Raw genomic sequence first — 22,788 nt, 5'->3', positions numbered from 1 at the left:
AGTTTTTATTGATATGTCGTTTATACTATAGGTACTCAGCACAATCAATATAAAATATTTTTCTACTAGTATCAGAATTTAATTTTATTGAAAAATAAGATTTTTATTAGAATTGTTATTGGTCGATGTCGTTGTTTAATTTATAAAGTTCATTAGGGAAGCGGTCCCAATATCATTGCAGCAAAATAAAGTACACAGACACAGATCATAAGCACAAGCTTTGTGACAAAATGAGAATACGTCAATCAAAAATTTACGACACTTACACAATTTATCGTAAAATACATAGATGAGTGAAGGAAAGTAATCGGGAGACCGTTTCGGTAGGTAAACCAGCAAGAGATACGTGAATTACCTCCTTGCCGATGGCGGGCAGCCCGTTGAGTCCGTTACAGGGCGGTTCGAGACGCACGACGCTCTTGCGCGAGCCGCGGAAGCCGGTGTCGTGGACCCGCACGGAGGAGCGCCAGGTGGAGTGACCGGGGGGCGGCGGATCGTCGCGCGAACCGCGCGCGGAAGCGGCGCGTCGCGAGGTGGTCAGCGCCGCGCCGCCACCCGCGCCGCCGCCCGCGCACGGCGGCGTCACGATCAACGGCACGTCGGGGGGCCCGCGCTCCTCCATGCCGCTGCCGCACCAACGCTCTCACCGAAACCCTCCGTGCTCAGATGCCTCCAGGTGCTCACATTCCAGCACGGCCCGCTCGAACGCCGATGCTGATTCCAGCAGTGCGATTGCCGTGTTTTGCATAGATGCGGGTTTTATCTCCACTGGTCCGTCTGAGTTCGATACGTATGTTTGTTTACGTTCAGATAGTATAAGATAACGTTTAAAGAAACATCTATAACATAAATTTCGGTATGTATACTATGGTATGGTTTTACAACGTTTTACTTAGAATAGGCAACTATTTCATAATCGTGATTAATATGATAATGTCCTCAATCAGGTCGCTTCTAGGGGTATAATTACTTGACGAATGAAGCCTAAAATATCATCTAAAATATAAGTTCTAAACTAAATAATAACTATAGGAGAATAACTATTCATTCTCGATTCAAATCGGACGAATTGATGACGGTAGGGTTTACTTTATCGTCACTACAAAGCCGGGAGAGTGGTAATGGTAATTAATCTTAATAGTTTTGTCTTCGAATGCAACAGGTGCAAAAAGTTATTTAAGATAGGGTCGATCGAGATGTAGAATAGGCATGTATATTTAGTGCGCGCTTAATAGGCACCGACCTGCGAGGGGTTGAAAGCGGAGAACGAGGCCGTGCCTTATTCAACAGTGTGTCAACGGGCAGTCGGCCTATTCATCGTTCTTTCCTCCAACCTGTTTAACATGAACGGTTTTGTACCTACTCGGATATGCGCTACACTTTTCTTCTACGTATTTTCGTAGCTTGTAATTCGAAATCTTTCATTTTCTCATTAGGAAATACGAATTATTTTTCTTTAGAACAAGAACTATAGTTATCCTTATAGTTCATGTTTACACAGGTTATATTTGTGTATGTATTTGATTATATTTATATACCGTCAAAGTAATTAACATAAAGGTGTTTATGGGCTAATATAATGTTAATTATTGTGGTTCAACAAAGGTTTATTTACATTGACTTATTAAGTAAACGACGAGCAGAATAAACAGATTAATATTGTTATTGCTGGTTTTAGGGTCTATGAATAATATTATTCTGTAAGCCGACGGGGCCACCGGCTGGCTAGCCAGAAGCCATTGTAAACAACTTAATGATTTTCTTACTCCGCGACCAAATATTATGCAACCTGACGTCAATTCTCCGTTCTAAACCCTTAATACACACATACAATATTATAAAATGCGGTCTTTTAACGTTTCATTATTATATAATGTTGTTGTTACGTAATGTTATATAATATTTTATTTTGCAATAAAACTAGTTACAGGTACCACAATCACAAAAAATGAAAAAGTAAAATGAATGATAGTATTTTATACTTATTTATAAAGAAATCATTGTCTATAAGTGTAACTATTATTATGTAACTTGAAAATATATTCGATTAATCATTATACATTAAAAGTTTATTTTTCCCATTTCGATGCAGCATGAAGAATATTTGTGCCTAGGGAATACATGTGGGCACTTCAACAAATTGCAATAACGATGTATAGGTAAACACTAGACCTCAAATGTTACACGTTGTTTACGTAACCAGTCACAACTCTAAAAACAAAGTTCGTTACGTCTACTGAAAATTCAAACGTTGATGAATATGCAAGGAGACGCCTGTTTAAGAAATCTGAAGCATTCATATTCACGGCAAAGTTTTTTTGCATGTGGTAGTACCATAGTATCTACTACCACCATTGTAGATTTTGCTCTTCATTATACTCGTATGTTATTACATTGTTCGTACATTGTATTATCGAAGTATAACTTCATATACTTATAACTAATTTCCTAATTTTAATATAACTTAAACTTATATGTGTAAGGAATTCTAAGAGACTACATTAAATAATGCTCAACCGCTTAGCTTTAGCAGAAATGTGATCTATATGTATGCAATAGAAGCTTCTCATGTACTCAGGTGAATCCAGTTGGCATTCTTTCGAAGTGCGGAATGTGGGAGGGGCTCTGCATGGTTTTTACGTCACTTTTTATGGGTTGTGTCGACTAAATATCGATCCGTCACGAATGGATGTAACTTTCTGAGTAAATAATAATTGTACTATCGTCAAAAACCATGGGCATTACAGGAATATTGACAAAATCAATACAACGGTCAATGAACTTTACAAGTGGCTTCTGAAATACATAATTCGTCGGTAGTAGGTAAACTAGTCCAATTTTTGTAGCAGAAACGCTCTGTCATTGTTCTCAAGTATCGATTGGCAGGAAACAATGGGTAGTTCTAAGCTGATAGCATTTTAAAGCACAACTTGTAGCCGGTGAAATTGTGTTAAGGCGTTGCCATTATATATCAGCGAGTGTATATTGCACGTACATATCATGAATTACATATGCATGTTCTGTCGCAAAATGACTTCTAGCAAATTAGAAAAAAGATGTAAACGTAAAAATTGTTAAAAACTATTGTAACGAATACTACATTATTCTACGGAACTCTACATTGTTCAACTGCATGTCTCAAATTATCTAATTTCTTTAAATACTTATATAAATAAATATTATGGTTTACGTAACTTGCCAAATACAAGGCTTTTGATGTCAATGATTCAACTCGGTGTGATGATACGATAAGCTAACTTCCTTTACTAAGAAGAATAAAAAGTACATAACGTAGACAAAGGAAACCATACCATGGTAGTCATAACTCCAAGCATGGATCGCGTTTTTCACAAAAATAGCAAATAAAGGCCAAAAGAAATTAAATAAATAATAATCGCTTAAGCTCGCAACCGAACGAACGATAAAAAAACACCTCTCCGGAATTGACGCACTGTTCACTGAATGAACTAAGCACGGGACGGCAACACTATACTTATTATTTACGGTACGCACAAGCTTTGTCCGATCACTTCTTACAAATATCTTATAGTAAAGCTCTATAATTGTCGTAGCGCAACAAAATCTGCAAAAATCGACCGTATAATGATAATCACAGTTTTTACTTTTTAATGCAGTCGATCGATTAAACGAGCACTCGACTCATTTAATATACGTTTGCACATTATATCAGAACTTAGACGTAATTCGGTATATGTTTCGTGTGAGATGCGTTAATGATATAAATCGCGTAGTCGTTCACTAGAGGCGAGGGCCCAGGAACAATATAAGATAATTTCGTTGGCAGTGTGAGAGGCGGCAGAGTCCGCAGCGTGGTTGTGGGACTAACTCGATGGCTGTGCGGCGCACGCAAGAGGTCTCTGTGCGCGCGTCGACGCTGTGCGGCGGCCGAGCGCGCCCGGAGTCGCCCGAACACAGGCGTGACCTCGCACAACCTCCCCTTCCACTCATCGAACATTTCAGCTGAAACGCATTGTCGCCATGCCGCGCTCCTGAATGTACTACGACGGTCACGTGACCATTCGATATCAACCCATGAATATGGAATCGACGTCTCGATTGTATTGTTCACGTACATTACAGTTATCGAACGTACTACATGTAAAGCAAGTCCATTAAAATAACTTGTTTGGAAATATTATTTTTGGTTCTCGTGTTTTTATTGCAAGAATAATTATATTGTAACTATTATATTCAGATTTTCAATGAACAAGTAAAATAAATATTTTCGAACAATAAAGTGTAAATTAAGCGTTAATACCACTTGTGTTAAAATTAACATGCCCTTTTGTTTTTTTTTTTGCAAGTAGTAAAATATTTGTAGTCATTTTACGAGTCATATTATCTGTTTGGAGCGTAATGTAGAATTTTCACTTGGAACATGCATGTAACGCCATCTAGTATCGAATGGAGTAAATATGCTTCGTACTCATGAAACAAAGTTGCTTAAAATTTATATTACGTTACGTCACGAAATGTATCAACAAAGGCGTGAAATATTTACGAGTATGTAAGATTGTACAAAATTTATTGTACTTATACAGGGATTCCTCTCAGAGGTCAGTCCCTATACTATGTTCTTCCCAAGTTTGTCGTGGTACTTACGGGACACCCTGTACCTATATTAAATTTTGTATAAAAAATGTGATATGGGGACTCTACCTGGAACATATGCGCCTTGAAAAAAAGATACAAATTATCTTTGTTTATTTATTGTAAATCTATTTATTGTAAGATTTTTTTTATATATGTATTGTAAGAATTTATTTATTGTATTTATCTAAAGAATCTGTAAAAATATTACTTGATTACATTTGTAAATAAAATAGGGGAGGTAGATAGGTTACCTAGGTAATAAGTAAATATATAATTCTTGTGGTTTTTATTTAAGGTTTATCTTCGTGGCAATTTTATTAAAGGGATGGCAACAGCGTAAAACATAATTTACATGTAAAACCAATACCAATTTTACGATCAATAATAAACGACTAAGTATGTATTTACAGATGCATTTCACAGCACTTATTAGAAAAAACATTACACAGCAGCCTGCATTTGTTTTTCCATATTTTCTTTATAATATTTTCTTTTTAAAAACATACGTATTATATTTAGTGCCAGTATTACGTACAGTATGATCAGTACGAGTATATAATATCAAATCATCATCATCAACCCATTACTATCCCATTGCTGGGCACGGGTCTCCTCTCATAATGAGAAGGATTAGGAAATAGTCCACCGCGCTGGCCAAGTGCGAATTGATAGACTTCAAATACCTTTGAGTTTTTTGTTTTTATAAATCTCTCAGGTATGCAGATTTTCTCACGATGTTTTCGAAGTGATCATTAATTTCTGATACGCACATAACTTTGTAAAATCAGAGGCGCGTGCCTGGGATTTGAACCTCGAACTCTTTGATCGAGAGGTGGAGTTTCTTTACCTACACTGCCTACATACAATATAAATACAATGCAATACAATATAAAATACATGATAAAATTTGAAAAAAATATTAATCACATCATATAAGTACCTTCTCCCTTTAGTTTCTATTTTATAAAAAGCAAGAAGTGATTATGATTTATTCTATATCTATTTTGAAATTATCAACTAGCACTATAGATAAGCAGTGTGGGGATATTTATTTTTTTAGAATATAATTTATTTTTTTCTTAATGTGTCACATTCTGTTGCATTTCATAATTAACGTCTCTACCATAGATGTCTTACTTAAACTTATTATAGATATCTGTGCTCTGTACGATAGATAAGTATAAAATACCATGACAGCAACGCGGCTTCTGTAGATCTCATTCGATCTAAAAGGTTAAGTACGGTGAGGTGTGGACGGGGTTTGGATGGGTGACCATTGGTGACTAAATTAAATAAGAAATAGTATTTTCGTTAATTTTTTTAATATAATCAAAATAGCATAATACCACTGGTTATTTGGTTAACAATATACAGGAAGATGCAATTATTAATACTCTATGTGGCGTGTTAATGCTCAGCAAAACAAAGGCTTTGGGTTCGATTTTGTTTAAGCAATTAAATACCAAATGATGAATTTATCGACATATCTATATTTCTGGGCCGGGGTAATTATGTATTTAGTTGCAAAACGTTTTGAAAAGGAAAATATATTTAATATACAACACACACAAAGAATAATATTGTATTCAAATACCAGTAACTTTGTAGGTGTTCTGAAGTAAATGCCACTCCATCCTGACTATCTAAAATAAGATTTTCCTTCAATGCAACAATCAACGTAAGGTTTTTTAGGTTGTCTCTACACTTTGATCCTTCTATCATTCGGCTTGCGCCACAACTGGAATCCGTTGAGCAGTATTAAGCAGTGCAAACTTGCATTTATTTACTCGTTGGCCTTTTTGGCGCCTAATTCTAATTTTAGAAGGTAATGTGCTATTTTAGCGCACTGTTCGCGAAAAATATTTCACCGGATATTTCTTTTGAGTAATGCATTGAAGGATCATAGACGATGATTTCCGTAGGAAACACGAATTACTTAAACGTATACTTCGAAATCATGCCGATTGCAAGCTGTACCCTTACCAGGAGTTTTTACGTTTCGACAAATTTTACTGTTTTGGTATTTGTTTACGTATGGGCCAATACGATTCCCTAGTTCTGACACAATCCGCTAGGGGCGCTGACTGGAATTTGTATGGGCAAATACGTAAACAAATACCAAAACAGTCATATTTGTCGAAACGTAAAAACTCCTGGTAAGGGTACTGAACACATTTATCATCTATGTGTGGATTTATCTTCTTTAGGGCTTCCGCTGAAACTGAAATGTAGGTATAAGCTCGCATGTATGTTTTTAAAAATAGTATGAGTAGTAAACGCTCGGTGCGCGGCGGGCGCTCGCTCGCATTCTCAAAGACAGTTGAACGCCGCCACGCATACTGCGTGTTACACGCGACGGACGCCCGCGGCGGGTCGCCGGCCGGAGGGAACGCCCGCTGCGTGCACATGCGGCAGATTTAAAGGATGCCATTAACACATTAGTGCGCGATATTTCGCGCGATTTAATTGAAAAAAATGGTGATTTTGGCTTACAAACCTTTTCAGTCATAGAATTGCCTATAAGAAATATAAAATTTAAAACATGATATAGTTATATTGGTTCTCCATAAAATCTATCTTTAATAACGTCGATCCTATACGCAGCTTCCGTAACTCCACAACAAAAATAAAGTTACGGAAAACTAACTTCATGGAGTGTTACATCGGCGCGTACAACTTCCGTAAGTAGTTGAAAATATGTTTTGATTAGTTTCTCTTAAGGTGACAGAAGGTTTAATATATACCACATGAAAGCGGTCCGTTCCCGGGTTTTTAACTTGTATTGTACTGTGTTGTATTGTGACCGCGTAGCGGGGCGGTCACCGTACCGGTCTAACGCGCAGAGGGTCCCGGATTCGATTCCCGGCCAGAAAGATATTTATATGGTGAATGTAGTTTTCTGTTCCTGGGTCTGGGTGTTTATGTATTTGTGTGAGTCCATAGCCATACCCACAATACAGTGGATCCTAGTGTGGGGTTGGAAGTGTAGAAAGTGTTTTATTTATTATTATTTATTTTCAGCATCAATATAGGTAATATATTTTCTAATGAAGAATTATTTATTACGCATATCTTTTTACCATTTATATAGAAGTTCGGTATAGCGTGCTTTTTAAATGGTTTTAAGGTATATGGAGTAGTCTAGCTTTCCTTGAGAATATGTATATCTCCCACTACTTCACAAGATACAGTTACTATCCAAGTTCCTTATCATGTTCTATATACTTAGATATATGTATTCAAATTACGAATTAATGAAAACATTTTTCGTCTTTGGTTAGCACATTCTCACTTTATTCACGCTTGATGCAGGTTGTTCCTTTACAATCCAGAAACAAGTAGTATGCTCTAGACTAGACCAATCATTATGACCAAGGGCATCTCGAGCTATCACACTTTATGGGCACTTCGTCGGTGTTTTTGTGGAAAAACTACCGGTAAAGGACTGCAGCTACTATTTGGACACCTTTTAGGAGCTCATCCTATAATTTGAAAACTAAATTGTGAGCTAAGTATTTGTCGATAAATAATAAATACGTGTCGTTTCCCTTTTGTATTCCAAACAAACTATTTTAATTGCGGTAGCTTCATCTCTCTGATTAAATTCGTGAAATGTCACACGAAAAGGACACTTCTTTGATTTTATGATGGACCTGTAGTTCCTCATAAGTGTATCAAATTGATCAACTCCTCCCATCCCATTGCCACGAGATTGTACTTGTTCGCAATTTCAAACTTCTCAACTTTTATTTCTTCTCGGTTTTAGACTATTTCACTTCATAATAATTTCTCCAACGCCAATAAAACTGAATAACAATGAATGAATGAATGATGTTGGTAACAATCTCGCCAGTCGATGGAGACTGGCCCTCCTCGAAATCCTCCACGTCCTGCTATCATGGGTTCTCAGGGCCAGGCGCAAAATTCAAATTTTGTCTACCTTCGTTTTCAGTTCCGTCTTCGAGTGAGTCGAATATCTTTGAAAGAGTGAAGGAGAGTATTTTTGATTACATAGGCACCTAGCTAAACATGTCTTGTATATATTACTTTTATTTCCCACATTATCATCATCCAAAGGTAACTCAAAGTCCAACACGTTATTATTTCTCAGAACCTCTAGAACATCTTTGGAGCACATATTAGCTAAAAAAACACTATTAATATAATACACAACAAAATTCTAGCAAATTTAAAAGTGAATTGCAAAAGGAAAATATTTTATTGATTCCTATGAATATTTAGAAAAATAAATCTAATCGAAACCCCTGGTCCACGTTTGTAGACATAACGAATATCGCAATTTATTATACACATAATTCAGTAATGGTATGTAAAATAAGTTATTTTTCATTCGGTATATATTTATTTCAAGACGAATATAATAGAAAATCTTGATATTTCTGAAACAAATGAATCACTTATCAACACACCTTTCATTTTCGCAGGTTGCCTGTCGAAATTGCTGGATTACTCCACACACTTCGCAAAAGATGGCGCTAGTGGTGACTTTTTATACTAATTTATAATGTTCTCAAGCGATAGCAATATTTTTTAATTACGTAAAAAACAATTTTATTACAAAAATCACGAAAAACATAATGACTCTCAGACCTCAATTGTGACCGAAGGTTCTGAAATTGTTACATAATTATGTGGCTAGACGAGTATACAGGGTTGGCAATGTTCAGAATCCATGTTCTACACATTAAATATGTAGTAGGACGCAGATGACCATGGACAGCATTAAATACTTACCATCAGGTGGGCAGCATATTCGTTTCAAACTAGAATCTAAAACAAAAGAATTTTAAGCCTGACCGATGGTTTTATTAAAGAATGAAAGAAATAATGATATTTATTGACGTCTGAATGAAAAAAACACACCCTTAGCGCTTTTGTGTCCACGGCCTTACCTACTGTCTTATCTGAAAAAGATCATCATTAAATCAGACGTGCCTTGCAGTTGGCCTACCGTTGGCTGGTAACATATAAGCTATAGCTTTTAAAAGCAGTTCGTATTCAACCCTCGTTCGCTTAGGAACTTCGGATCTAAGATGTGTAAATGCACTTGAAATTTTCTAACAAGCTTAGAAGAAAGAAAATGAAAAGTAAAAATATTTACAATCAACTTAAATTGCAACTCTCTAATGTAGAGTATGGGGTTAACCTTTCTTATGTAAGCCATACGCTACGGTCTACAGAATAGTTTACCTGCGCCGGTTTGCCTGTACAGGTTAACTGCACGTCGGTATTATAACATGGGGAGGGACATTCCGGCGTACCGGAACGGTGTACAGTACCCTTACTATGAGTTTTTACGTTTCGACAAATATGACTGTTTTGGTATTTGTTTACGTATTTGCCCATACTATTTACAATCAGCGCCCCTAATGGATTATATCAGAACTTGGAAATTGTATGAGCCAATACGTAAACAAATACCAAAACACTCATATTTGTCGAAACGTAAAAACTCATGATAAGGGTACTGTACACCGTTCCGGTACACCGGAATGTCCCTCCCCTTGTTATACTACCGACGTGTGGTTAACCTGTACAGGCAAACCGGCGCAGGTAAACTATCCTGTAGATGCGATGGCGTCGATTGAAGACGATGACGCACCGTACGGTGTCACACAAAATAAATTATTTTTTTATTTTTCGCCAGTCCCCTGCACAGGTTCAAAAAACTGCACAGGTCCCACACATAGTCCGGTATATTCGCGCAGGCATACCTGAACAGATAGACCTCTCCGGTGCACCGTAGTATGGTAGGCACTAATCTGCATGTAACTAGTAACTAATATGGGTCTCATATTAGTTACTAGTGCTTAAAACTTAAATCTGGTAACAAAACAATTTTTTCTCATGTTTGTCATGTTTCTCAATTAATTTTCTTTTTTATGTAATCTTATAAGTGGATTTTTAAAGATATCTATACTTTAGCTACCTTGCACATCTCTGGTGGAAAAGCAACCGGTTATCAACCAAAAGTTTTGGGAAAAATGATTAGGTTCATAGATGCTTAGGGTGTTTTTTTATGTAAAGGTTACATTTACTCTTTATTTAGGTTACATTTATTCAAATATTCGAGTAAAATTTTAACATGAAGGTTGAGTAGGCTTGTTAGAAACGTCAACCTTTATCAAAATAAATTGTTTCATAATGACGACAATTAAATGGAGATAAAATTTGTCCTTTATACCGTAATTACTTATAAATTTATAATTCAGTTTAAAATGTGCGCTGTGATGTTTTGGAAGGTGGTAGAACCCTCTGTGGGTCGACTCCGGCGGCACCACCACCACACCTATTTCTGCCTAATAACAGCAGTGTTAGTCGCTGCTGTGTTCCGTTTTGAAGGGTGTGGTAAGGGAGACATACTTTTCCGAGGCGTTCCAGCTTAGTCCTCAGGGGTAGCGGCGCATCTGTGGCCGACCTCAGGTAGGTATATCTTATCTTATCTGAGGTTGATTACAGATATCCATGGGCGGCAGTAGCCACTTACCATCAGGTGGACTGCATGCTCGTCTGCTACTCGTATATTATAAAAAAAAAAGTTGTAAATCAACCCGCGTGGCGGACCGGTTACCATACCGATCTGACGCACAGAGAGTCCTGGGTTCGATCCCTGGCCAGACAGATATCTAAATGATGAATTTAGGTGTCTATTTCTGGGTCTGGGTGTTTGTCTCTGCGTGTGTCTATAGTACCCACGACACAGGTAATCCTCGTGTGGGACTTAAGTGAAAAAAAAATGCGGGTTGACATTAATATGTTTTTTATAACTTAAAAGTAGCTGTGTGGAACTGATAGTAAGTGACCACGGCCTATTTACGTTTTGTCTAATATCATTTACAGCTCTCCCTGGTACATTTGCATGGTATACCAATAACTAACTAACTTTATAATTATTTTTTACAAAGTTATTTACTGGTTCTCACTGCAGCTTTGCACACGGTCAGAGGTTAATGACATCGATTAGTAAGTGGCACTTTAATAGTTGTTTTATCTGTCCCTCGGGATTGGTACTGTTTTTCGGGATAAAAGGTCTATGTCCTTTTCTGAACCCCTGACAACGTGTGTACAAAGTTCAAGACTTGTGTATTTAGGAGTGATAGTGTAGTCAACAAACGAACTTACATTCGCATTTATAATGTTAGTTGGTTTCGATAAAAGATATAACTCAGTATCTCTTAGTGTAACATTTAGGTTTATATATACCTACCTAATACCTATACTAAGATATAAATTACTGGATACAATCATAATATTTGAGTAGGTCGTGGTTCACCCCACTCCTGTCAACCCATCAACGGGTTTGTGTTCAGTTAGAGGGGTTTAGGCCGTTTGTCCACCGCCCCCATCACCGAGCCGATACCGAGAAGAAACCGCTTTAGGCCAGTCTTTATGATAAGCGCGTAATTTACATTCCTAACTTATAAACTAGACCTTTAAAATACTCATGTTTAATTCGTCTGCACGTATTTCATGATTTATTTATTTATTTATTTATTTATTTATTGCACCTCTATAAAAATAACAGATACAATAGGGCAAAACTTAATGCCTGATGGCATTCTCTGCCAGTCAACCCTTGGTGAATGGAGAAAATGGAGGCAGGTGTTAATTATATATACATGAAATTAATTATCATTATATTATATACATGAAATGATTATCGTGAGAATGCTATTATCTTAGAATAATAATAAATATATCATTTTTAACGTTATTTAATTTGCAAATCAGTAACTAGACATTTCATCATTAGCTATTTATTCCTGGTAATTAAATATTAATGGGGTCCTTCCTGAATAAGCAATGCTAAAAGAACTGAAATATTTTAAACAAAATATAACACGTACGTTTTATGGACAAAAGTACGGAAATTCATATGCGTGACCAAATTAATCATGAGTAAATATAGTTGATAGAATATAGTGGTGTTGAAATTGGCCTTCCTTTTCTGATTTTTCGAAGCCTTATGTGTATTACAACGTGATTACGTGCTTTAATAATGAAGGGAAATAATCATCATAATTTATTAATTTGTCAGTTACGCTTACAATATTAATTGTTTACAATTTGGGAACGACGCTTACTAATAATGAGGGAGTTATACCCATATATCTGAAAGAATTATGTATACCCAATGTTTAGAAGACGTGTAAAGTCTCGTATTAATTCATAATTAAGAAGATTATTATTAAAATTATTAATCAAGCACAGCTAGCTTGAGATAATAAATTGAATGAATTCGTGATTGTACGTGTGACTGACTCTAAATTAGTGATGATGGTCGCAAAGTCCAGTCGAATCAAACAGTATCCTTACCAGGAGTTTTTACGTTTCGACAAATATGACTGTTTTGGTATTTGTTTACGTATTGGCCCATACGATTTCCTAGTTCTGACACGATCCGCTAGGGGCGCTAATTTTCATATTTGTCGAAACGTAAAAACCCCTGGTAAGGTTACTGTTTATAAGTTTTTTCTGACTTTTGGATGTTTTTCGTATGCACTAAATATTTAGGTTACAGTGGTGCCACAGCTGTCGACCCAAACGTCGTATTCATAATGTGGCGTGTTTTCTTATTCGTAAGAGTAACCTGAGCTAAGAAGGTAAAGCCAGTGAGTCCGGACAGTCAATTAGATTAGATAAAGACAGGAAAAAAAATTAGTGATAGCACACTCTTAAACTTTTTACGTCACATATAACTTACAAAAAAGATGAGATATGAATAATATATTTCCCAATTACCAGCTGAACCTACATAAATATACGTTTATTTGGCAAACAGCTATACGAGTTACTACTACAGCTTACGAGTAATATTAATTAAATATAAAAATATAAATTCTAAGAAGTGTATTATTTAAACCCAGAACACACTTGATGTATGGGCGATGGTCACCATCGGTGACTGCGACGACAGCGACAGCGGTTTCCATAGAGCTTACAAAATCTTACAATATATTATAGAGATGATTACAATGATGAATAGCACCCTTTATTATTCCTGTAGGTACATACATTTTTTAGTTATAAACAAGTATCCAGTAATATTTTTAGAAGTTTTTGTCATTCTTAAAAAGTCTGTGAAGCAAAATAGGTTCAGTGATTTTAAATTAAATTTATAACAAATATAATGTTTAAGTATCGTCAATCGTGCAAATTGGGACCGTGAACTTGTTACAATTTCAGTAGCTACTTAAATCGCAGACGGGCACTTCAGTATCATATTTTTAAAAATCTGGATATGTTTAGATTGTGTGTATCCATTTCGTATCTTGTCGTGTGTGTTAGGGTGTATGCCACTTTGTACAAGTGTACACGGGCCGAAAAGTCAAGTGGACTGACTAAGCACGAAAATAGAGCGGAGACAAGAGCCCTTCCACAGCCTTAATGAACTCTAAACTTGTTAGGGTTCTCTACATGCAGTCTGCTATAACGATCATCCGACTCATGTAACTGTAGCGTCATTTTAACCATGTTTTCTTAACTTTCAATGTTATTATCGAAAAAAGTTTGACAAATGGCTAAATATGTGAAATTATTTACGAGACTGATAAGAAAAGCGGTTAAGTAATTAAAACTCGGTCTATCAATTGGGGGCTGTAAATTTCAATCCCAGGTCCATCTGATTTGTCAGTGATTTACGTATTAGAAATTCTGTATTATCTCTCACTATAATGGTGAAGAAAAATATTGCGAGGAACCCATACACCTGAAGGTTCTTTAAGAAAAGGTGCCTCCGAGACACTAATGTGTGTCTACCACACGCGTCTTCCATACGGTCAACATGGTGGACTGTACCTCTTACTCGGAGAGGAGATCCATGCCCAGCAGTGGGATAGGAATGAGTTGACGACAATTGACTTATCTAATTATTTGCAATAAGTTTATACTTTATCATAACAATATTAATTTCAAGGTGATAGAAATCTTCATGGAACGGCGACGGCGCTGCTTCATCCATTCCTAATTAGAAATTAATGTTAATTAACAAGAGCAAGAAACACCTCTAACAAGATTGTAGCGTTGCTAATTTAAGCGTTCACGTAATATCAGTCTACACGTGTGATTTAAGTCGTTAGGTACATCACAAGGTACATAACACATAAGGCACATCTATTTACTAGTCCTTAGATTTAAAACGCTGTGACGGGATTCCAAAAATACAATATATTCATCCATCATAAATCTTTATAGTAAAAATGAGTGCATCATGTATAATAACATCAAATTGTCATCATATAGTTACAGTAATGGGGTCTCAGAATACCGTAACATTTTTTTTTTACTTTATAATATGGTTTGGCAAAAAATTTACGTCCTAGTTTAATTCTTGGTTCCTATGTGTTAGAATACACAATAATCTATTAATCAATATTTTATACCTAGTTTTATGAAGGACCTTCACTTAATTATATTATTTTCCCGACAACTTTAGATTCGTTGGGAGTCTGAGTAATAGTTACCCACAAAGTTCACATATTAATATATTTACACACTTTATTGTTATAGATAAAAGAAAATAGGAACATTATGAACTTTTATAAAAACAAGAATAACACGCCTACAATATAAAAAATACATTTATTTGGTCACTAGGGCAAAACGTTTTTAATTTGAATTTATATAAACAATGACTGAAAAAGTGTTTTTTTCTCATCGTCATCATTCTTTTATATAAACAGATGGAGATTATTACAGCGTCGTTTCGCAGAATTTTAATATTACAGCCCGCGGATATTTTGCTACGACTCTCTGAGCTTCAATCATCCATATAAAACAATTCCAAGACACTTCAATTAATAATGAAAGTTGGATCAAGGTTTTTTAATTGTTCAGTTTCAAGCATATCGTCGAAATGACAGGCGGAATTTTACTGTAAAAATGGTTTACAGATGCCTGATTACTAAGTTTCTAATAATCTCTCATTGTGAGAAGGGTTAAGGCCACGGTGCACCGTAAACTAAAATTTCAAGTTTTGCTTTAATAAGAAAGCGGAAGACAAGTGTTAGGAGGCATGATTTAAGTTTAAAGTTTATTTAACTTTGTTATGATAAACATAAATATATTAAAACACAATTCCTTCCAACACAGTCTTAACTATGAGGTACGACAAATGATTTATAGCTAACATAACTATCTACAAATTAATAGACATTTGTTTCAACGTTGTCGCAGTAATCATCGTTTGTTACATTACTATCACTATTATATGTTTCTATGCAGCAAAATCGTATTTCGACATATAGACGAATTAAAATGTAATTTATTTATTGTACAGGGCTTTTACAAATTGTCTGTTACAATATTTTTTCTTGCACTACCATCGGATCGGAACACAACCTCAACTGAGAAGATGCGGCAACTTTGCAGTTAGTTGTTTTTCTTTATTATTCAATTGATTAATATTCGTTTCTTTTTATTATTTTTCAACCGTCTTGTTTCTTACATGAGCTAATAAAAACTTTCAAATAATGCACATTATAAAAGTTTTGTTAATAACGCAGTTTTTGAATAAAAGGAAACCACAGAGGGAAACTAATGTGTAATCTAAGAATATCATTAGAATTTTTAAACTTATAATATAAAAAATAAAGTATTTTTATTATAAGTGTGTGCCGGCGTTTCTACCTTTCATCACCAGCACAGAAGTTTATCAATACTACCACCGTTAAATACTCAATATATTGCGTTGAGAATTTAGAATATTGTTATGGATTGAGAGATATGCCCACGAAGAGTGAGTAGTTTAAAAAAGACAGTTAAAAAGCGTAGAAGACGTTTAAACATGCTTTAAATACGTTTATGAACATATTTTATTGGATGATAGTCATTCAGTTAATGTACTGCTAAAACTCTTCGTTCTTAAATAACAAATTTTGTTATTTAAGAACGAAGAGTTTCAGTTTAGTCAGTTCAGTTCAGTTTGAAATTCAGAATGAAATTGAAGAAGCACACAAGCACGCAGCCCAGTTGATGCTCACTGCTGCACATGGATATTTGTAATCAACTCTACATAGAACTATATAGAAAATTTCGCCTCATTTCTGTCAGCGTCTCTACTGTTCTCTGCTTAACAGCGTAATCAAAGAGTCTACTAACTTCTTATTTATCGTCAACGTGCTAGTGCATTTTGGCTACTTCCTTAAGTAAGCATGTATAATTGTATATATATAATGTTTGTGTTGCCGAAGCTTATCTATTTAACCAACTTACCACTTTCTCTTCAACGATGTCATTGTTATTGTTGTTGCTCCCATGTTTTAAGGCACCGTTTTCCATGTCCACAAGTGACAGCCAGTTTAGCTTTATTATTTACACTATACATACATATATATTGAACACTGTAGTCCTGTTTTTGTACACGCGAATTATGTGATACGTTTTATATATTAAGTACTGTATATTGGAGTAAAATACACTTTATAAACGCTTTAAAATACAGTCGTTACTGCTCACAAGATTGATTTCTTAGATATTTCGTGTAAACGATTTCGATATTAATAGCACACATTTCCTGAATTACACATTATTATAATATTAATATACGATACTTAAAGATAATTTAATATAATGCGGGAGTATTTATCTACTTTTTATAATTTAAATAGGTGAATACAGTTTGCATAATTTGCTGGATATTACGAGAATTAATGAAAATATGCAAATTAATGCAGTATAACTGCAGTTCTCTCAACTCGAATCCAAATTTCGTTTATAGCATTGAAGTTTATTAATAGAGGAAACTTCATTAAATATTTTTCGGTTTATAACATAAATTACTGATACTCATAAATTTGCTAAAATAACTCGCACTCTACAATTTTGCCTACGTATTTTATCAGTAATTATTAATTAATGCTACATCAAGATTTCTTGTATATACCATTATAATCGACGATTAAGATTAAAAACTTTGATACGATACCAATTGCCTCATAAGGTTTGATCGTTATTTACAAACGCAAATATTGTTAACGGATATCCGTACTTTTGAAAAAGAAATCATAACCGTTGCTGCGTTCTTCCAGCGGAAACGTTAACTTATATCAACACAACTAGATATTTATGGGTATACTTTTCTTTTTGATATTTAACACATTTTTTAATGAAAAACTACTCCCACTAATTGTTTCGCAAATATAGATAATACGTGTAGTGCTATCACGTAAAATCCGTTGCTACGTTACATTTCTTTGTAAACATAATTCTTTGTTCTTTCACACGCACCAAAATTCAATAACTCGATTTTTGCGATTACGTGAACCGTATACTGTATCACTGAACTTCGTTGTCATTTTACAATTTTACAATACGGAGTTAGAAGCGCGAACTTATGAGAAACTTTAGGAATTGCACTCGATCACATAGTTTTGAAGTGGCGATTACGATTTATTATCTAGCGTTAACGTAGAAGGCACTGTTTAGTCGACACACGGGGTCACACGTCGGGGTCGGGATAGTTTATAATAATTATGTTAATAGGCGACGTATTCGGTTAGTTAGGGGCGCAGGGCGTGCGCGGTGTGGCGGGCAGGCGGATCGCGGGCCGCGTCATACTGCGGTGGCGCGGCTCGGGGCGCGCGTCCGTCGCATACCCGCACTCTGCCACCACCGAGGAGCACCATCGCCGCCCCACGCACCATGCCGAGCTATTGATGGACCTTGGACTACATACTCAAATTTCTTCCCCACCAACAATCTGTAGGCCAAAGTGGAAACTCCACTTATTATATCGCAGATTACTTAAGTGCCGTTAAAGTGGATATTACCGGCACGGTACGCTCAGTATTAAATTTGGGGCTTAAGGATTTAGGATAAATACGTTATCTTATAAAAATCTGTATAAAATCTTCATGCATTTTTAGAACAATTGCGGAAAATTGACGATGTTATTTTATGTAATTCCGAGGCATTAAAAATTATTAATTGATTACTAAATAATAAAATGACAATTAAGTATTTTTCTCTAATTATCATTAATTAATTTTTTTTTATAAATAGAAAAAGAAGTAATTAAGTAAAAAAATGACAGTAAACAGTATCCTTTGTTTCGACGAATAAGACTGTTTTGGTATTTGTTTACGTATTGCCCATACAATTTCCAAGTTCTGACACAATCCGCTAGGGGCGCTGATTTCAAATTCTATTGGTAAATACGTAAACAAATACCAAAACTGTCATATTTTTTAAAACGTAAAAACTCATGGTAAGGGTACTGTTTATGTTAGAACAAAAGAGTTTCCACCGGTTTAGCTACACAACATAGCACCGCTGTGCCTAAGGTGTTTTTCTTTGTAATCGATAAGTGCAAGGCTAAGCTACTGGGTAATCAAGGGTAACCGCAAAGAATGTAGCGCCCATATCCGAAGGGGCGGAAAATTGTGATGGGTATTCATGAGACGTAACACCAAGCATGGTATTTTAATAAATTTTAGATCTATTTGTTAATCACGATAAAGCACGGAACCGGAATTCGTAGTTTAATGATATGGTTTTGTTATCATTTTAAGAAATCGTTAGGCCAGGTGAATTATCAGAGGAGGGAAATTTTCTGAAGGAAATTTTTAGTACTGGGTCCCGTTTGTAGTTAATTGTTAAAATTTGTCGGAACACTTAGCCTTAAATCTATACCATATTTGAATTTAGATGGACAACTTACGCGTATTTTGCTAATTCTCTACCTTTTTCCTCATTTTGTATAAATTTAAATAAATTTAATATCATAAACACAGTGATCAGCAGACATAATTGCAGTCTACAAAGCACGATAAATTGCAGAAAATGACATGCACTCCACAAAACTTTATGTCGTTTATATTCTTGACAATCTTTATTACGTTTAAGTGACTTTTCGTATAATAATATATTACTATTTATTTATTATATTATATTTTGTATTATTACTAGATGTCAGTCCTCTGTTCGGTATACTGGCACCAAAGATACAGTTGCATGTGTATGTGACGCGTTTACTGAAGAAGTACAATTGATTGTTTTTATGAGATAAAATGGACCAGAATATTAAATAGTATACTTTGAAAGACGTACTGTCTGAAATACGTAATCACGTTCCACTGGGCGTGCTCCAAACCTCAACCGGATCTACCAGATGGAAATGCATACATTGCCTACAGAATACGTATGTGTTTTACCACTTCGTAAGAGGTTTTTTTCGTGTACTCTATAAATAATATTTGTTATTTGTATAATAATATTCATAGTGGTGACCAAGATCAAATAAATTATTTGAGGCCGCAAAAGTTGGCTTAAAGCTTACCATTGCCACTAGCTACGACTTTTAAATTAAATATCATAATATACAGCAAACTAAATCGAATCTAGAATATTAAATAATATATTCTGTTACAACCTTTCGCAGGGGAATGATGAGCTGTCGAGCGAGCGAAGTGCATAATCACGTGTCACTGGCTGTGCTCCTAACCTCAGCCGGATTTGCCAGATGGAAATTCATGCATTGCTTACAGAATGTGATAGTGCTTATATTACATGTTGAGATTTCTGTGAATGGCAGATACAAGTTGCATTTAAAATTCTTTAAGTACTATAAACTAAGTAACAGGAACGTGAAAATTTCGTAAAAGATTTTAATAGAAAATGGAAATTTATTCAATGTATGTAGCACTAAATTCCTAATTTGTAAGTAATCACAGTCCAGTTTCGGGAATTCGGGATTTGAATCCCATTCATGCATCAAAATCTTTTCAAAATTATGTGATTATAGGAATATGAATACTACTTACCCCATTCAATATAAAACAAAACATAATTATTACCTTATTCCCTTGAGAGATCTTCATAATTTTGATGAATGATATACAATGCATGTGGGAGAATGCTTCATTTCATATACATATATATAAATATTCCGTTTTTAAAATCACATGATATAAATTTCGAACTACCGCTCCGTATTAACAATTGGCTACCTGTATCATGGTATAAAAAAAGGGGCGCGCAACTGTCAACAGATCAGAAGTTGTCCAATAGTGGGCACGGCACGGTGGTGCTCTGAACTGTTTGGTGTTTTGCTTGGGTGTTAATGTTACTATGGTGGCATTAACGCTTATTCATTTAATTATTTTAACTATATTTTTAAAAATATTGGTTAAATTAGTTGAATCGAAATACCATTGTAGATCTACCTACCGGCGCGCCCACATCAGAATCGGGATAGGATACGCCCTTTTATTACGTAATAGTTTTAAAGTAACGGTAACAGAAGATAATCAACCGCGTGTATAGGAAGTGTTCAACTGAAGAATTTATCGTGGCTGTACTCCTGACGACAGTTTGGGACGCGCAATGGAGGCGATATTGACAAGGCCTTCGACATTGGAGGAGCTGTGTGTGAAACACATGACGAAACCGGTTGCGTGAGTAACGTGTACGGTTTGTCTAAATATTGTAATAATTTTATGTGCATTATTTTAGCAAGCGTGTGAAAGCAACCGCAAGCTTGGGTACCGCAAGCTTGGGTATGAAAATTGAGGAGGTGGAAGGTGGTTAGCATCGTCCATGTTAACCGTCTACGTAATTAAGACTCATTGTCGCCGAGACTCATTGGCGAACGATTGGCGCTCCGGTATGATCAAACCAATGGTTTTTATATTTTCGATTTTGCTATTTGAAAGTTGTTAAAGATTATAAGAATCACTAATATGAAAATATTTGGTTATGCGCGAAAAATTTAACAATCACACTCGTAGGTACCGACATTTTTTTAGAAATGTTTTGGGTTTTTAAAATCTTCGAGTAATTTCAACTATGCTTTTCACAGTTTCGTTGCTTATATCAACTCTTTAAGAGTCGATGCTTGCTTATGCTCAATAAGTAAACGAATAACAATCATATTGTTTTAAATTATTACGCTACAAAAAATATTTTACGATTGTGAATACAAGTTCTGATATCTACCCTTTTGTATGTACCTATTCGTTGTAATGCATTTAACATTCTTAATAAACTCCCAGTCTTAAAATAAAACTAGTCACAATGAAGATTATTATTGAAGTAAAAGGTTTGATAAATCAGGTAGCATACTTCTTGCCATCGCAATTCCATGGCCCGTAAATTTCGTAAGTTTTATTTCTAGTTTCACCTGGAACACCGTGATAGTGAGATATGTATTGTGTTCATTGAAAGGTGTACTCTCAACCAGCGCTTGTCATTTTTAGTGCTATCTAATAATATTTACTTAGCGTTTGTTCCCAGAATCTGTAACTAAAATGAAAGCTGCTTATGGGGGTTTTGTAACAACACTTGACTTGTGATGGCCGTAGACATGGACCAAAATTGAATGAAAATGTAACATTTAGATTCTGGTGGTGAGTCAGTAAGTTGTTTATCGGTAAGCGACTTTGTGCTCTTACAAATTTGTGTATTTAAAGTTATTGATAAAGGTTATAATTTGCGAAGGATACATTAAGGTAAAGCTGAAGAAAAGGAGTATGGTAACGTTCGCATCACCCCAAATAGTGTATTGGACTAGGCAAAAAAGGTGAATTAACGTAAGTTATAACTTATTAATAAACATTTAGTCTTATGTGTTTTTCACATTGTTTTGTGACATAATGTGTAACTATTACTTGCTATTCACTTTAAAAATTGCAGAAGTAAAGAGAATCGAAGCTTAGCTAACTGTAGAAAAAAAAAACAGTTACTATAATGGTGCAAAGCTGTAAGCATTTTGATCGGTCAAATGTGTTTAAAGGTTTAATTTAATAAAGACAATTCATCAGCCTCGCTCGGAGTCGATCAAGTATTTTTAATAATAACTTAAAGTTTGAACTTGTTTTACAGTAGTCTAAATTGTTATTGGATCTTCTTTCTTATTTTGTGTCATAGTAAATAATACCTTTCGAGATGACGTACATCACGATCCTAGACTTTACGTGTGAAATTATATTATGTTGGTACCTTTAGTGAATACTTTAACAGTGGTAGGTCAACTATACCATCATGTAATCTAGCTAACAATCTAAACGTTTTAATTATTCACTGACATAAGGAGTTTATTGTTATTTTATTTAGTTTTGTTACTGTGCAGATGACGACATTACGTCTAGATATACGGCTGTGGATATAACAAATTCGGAATATTGTCGCACGCAATGTTTATATTATACGAAACAA

At 35.2% G+C, this 22,788-nt stretch overlaps 1 protein-coding gene across 10 annotated transcripts in view; it reads right to left on the bottom strand.

Annotated features, from left to right (window-relative positions):
* LOC140747472 (potassium voltage-gated channel unc-103) overlaps positions 1-18,150 on the bottom strand; it is a 42,600-nt gene extending 24,450 nt beyond the window's left edge. For 7 of the 10 annotated variants that reach the window (XM_073079937.1, XM_073079943.1, XM_073079940.1 and 4 more), the window contains exons 1-2: positions 3,312-3,811; positions 356-839 (exon numbers count right to left, since the gene is read on the bottom strand). In XM_073079937.1, the coding sequence (XP_072936038.1) occupies positions 356-622 (267 nt within the window). In that variant the 5' untranslated portion in view covers positions 623-839; positions 3,312-3,811. Of the gene's footprint in view, positions 1-355; positions 1,908-3,311; positions 3,812-16,848; positions 17,150-17,862 lie in introns of those variants that run through there. The other 3 variants (XM_073079946.1, XM_073079939.1, XM_073079938.1) reach the window with 3 other exon arrangements.
* Between the last annotated feature and the right edge of the window lie 4,638 nt (positions 18,151-22,788).

The sequence above is a fragment of the Epargyreus clarus genome, unplaced genomic scaffold, assembly GCF_041222505.1.
Source record: "Epargyreus clarus isolate Ecla_fem2 unplaced genomic scaffold, WU_Ecla_fem_2.2 ptg000014l, whole genome shotgun sequence".
Classification (NCBI taxonomy): Eukaryota; Metazoa; Arthropoda; class Insecta; order Lepidoptera; family Hesperiidae; genus Epargyreus; species Epargyreus clarus.
The sequence above is the reverse complement of the archived record's forward strand: the minus strand, read 5'-3'. Positions and strand labels throughout refer to the sequence as shown.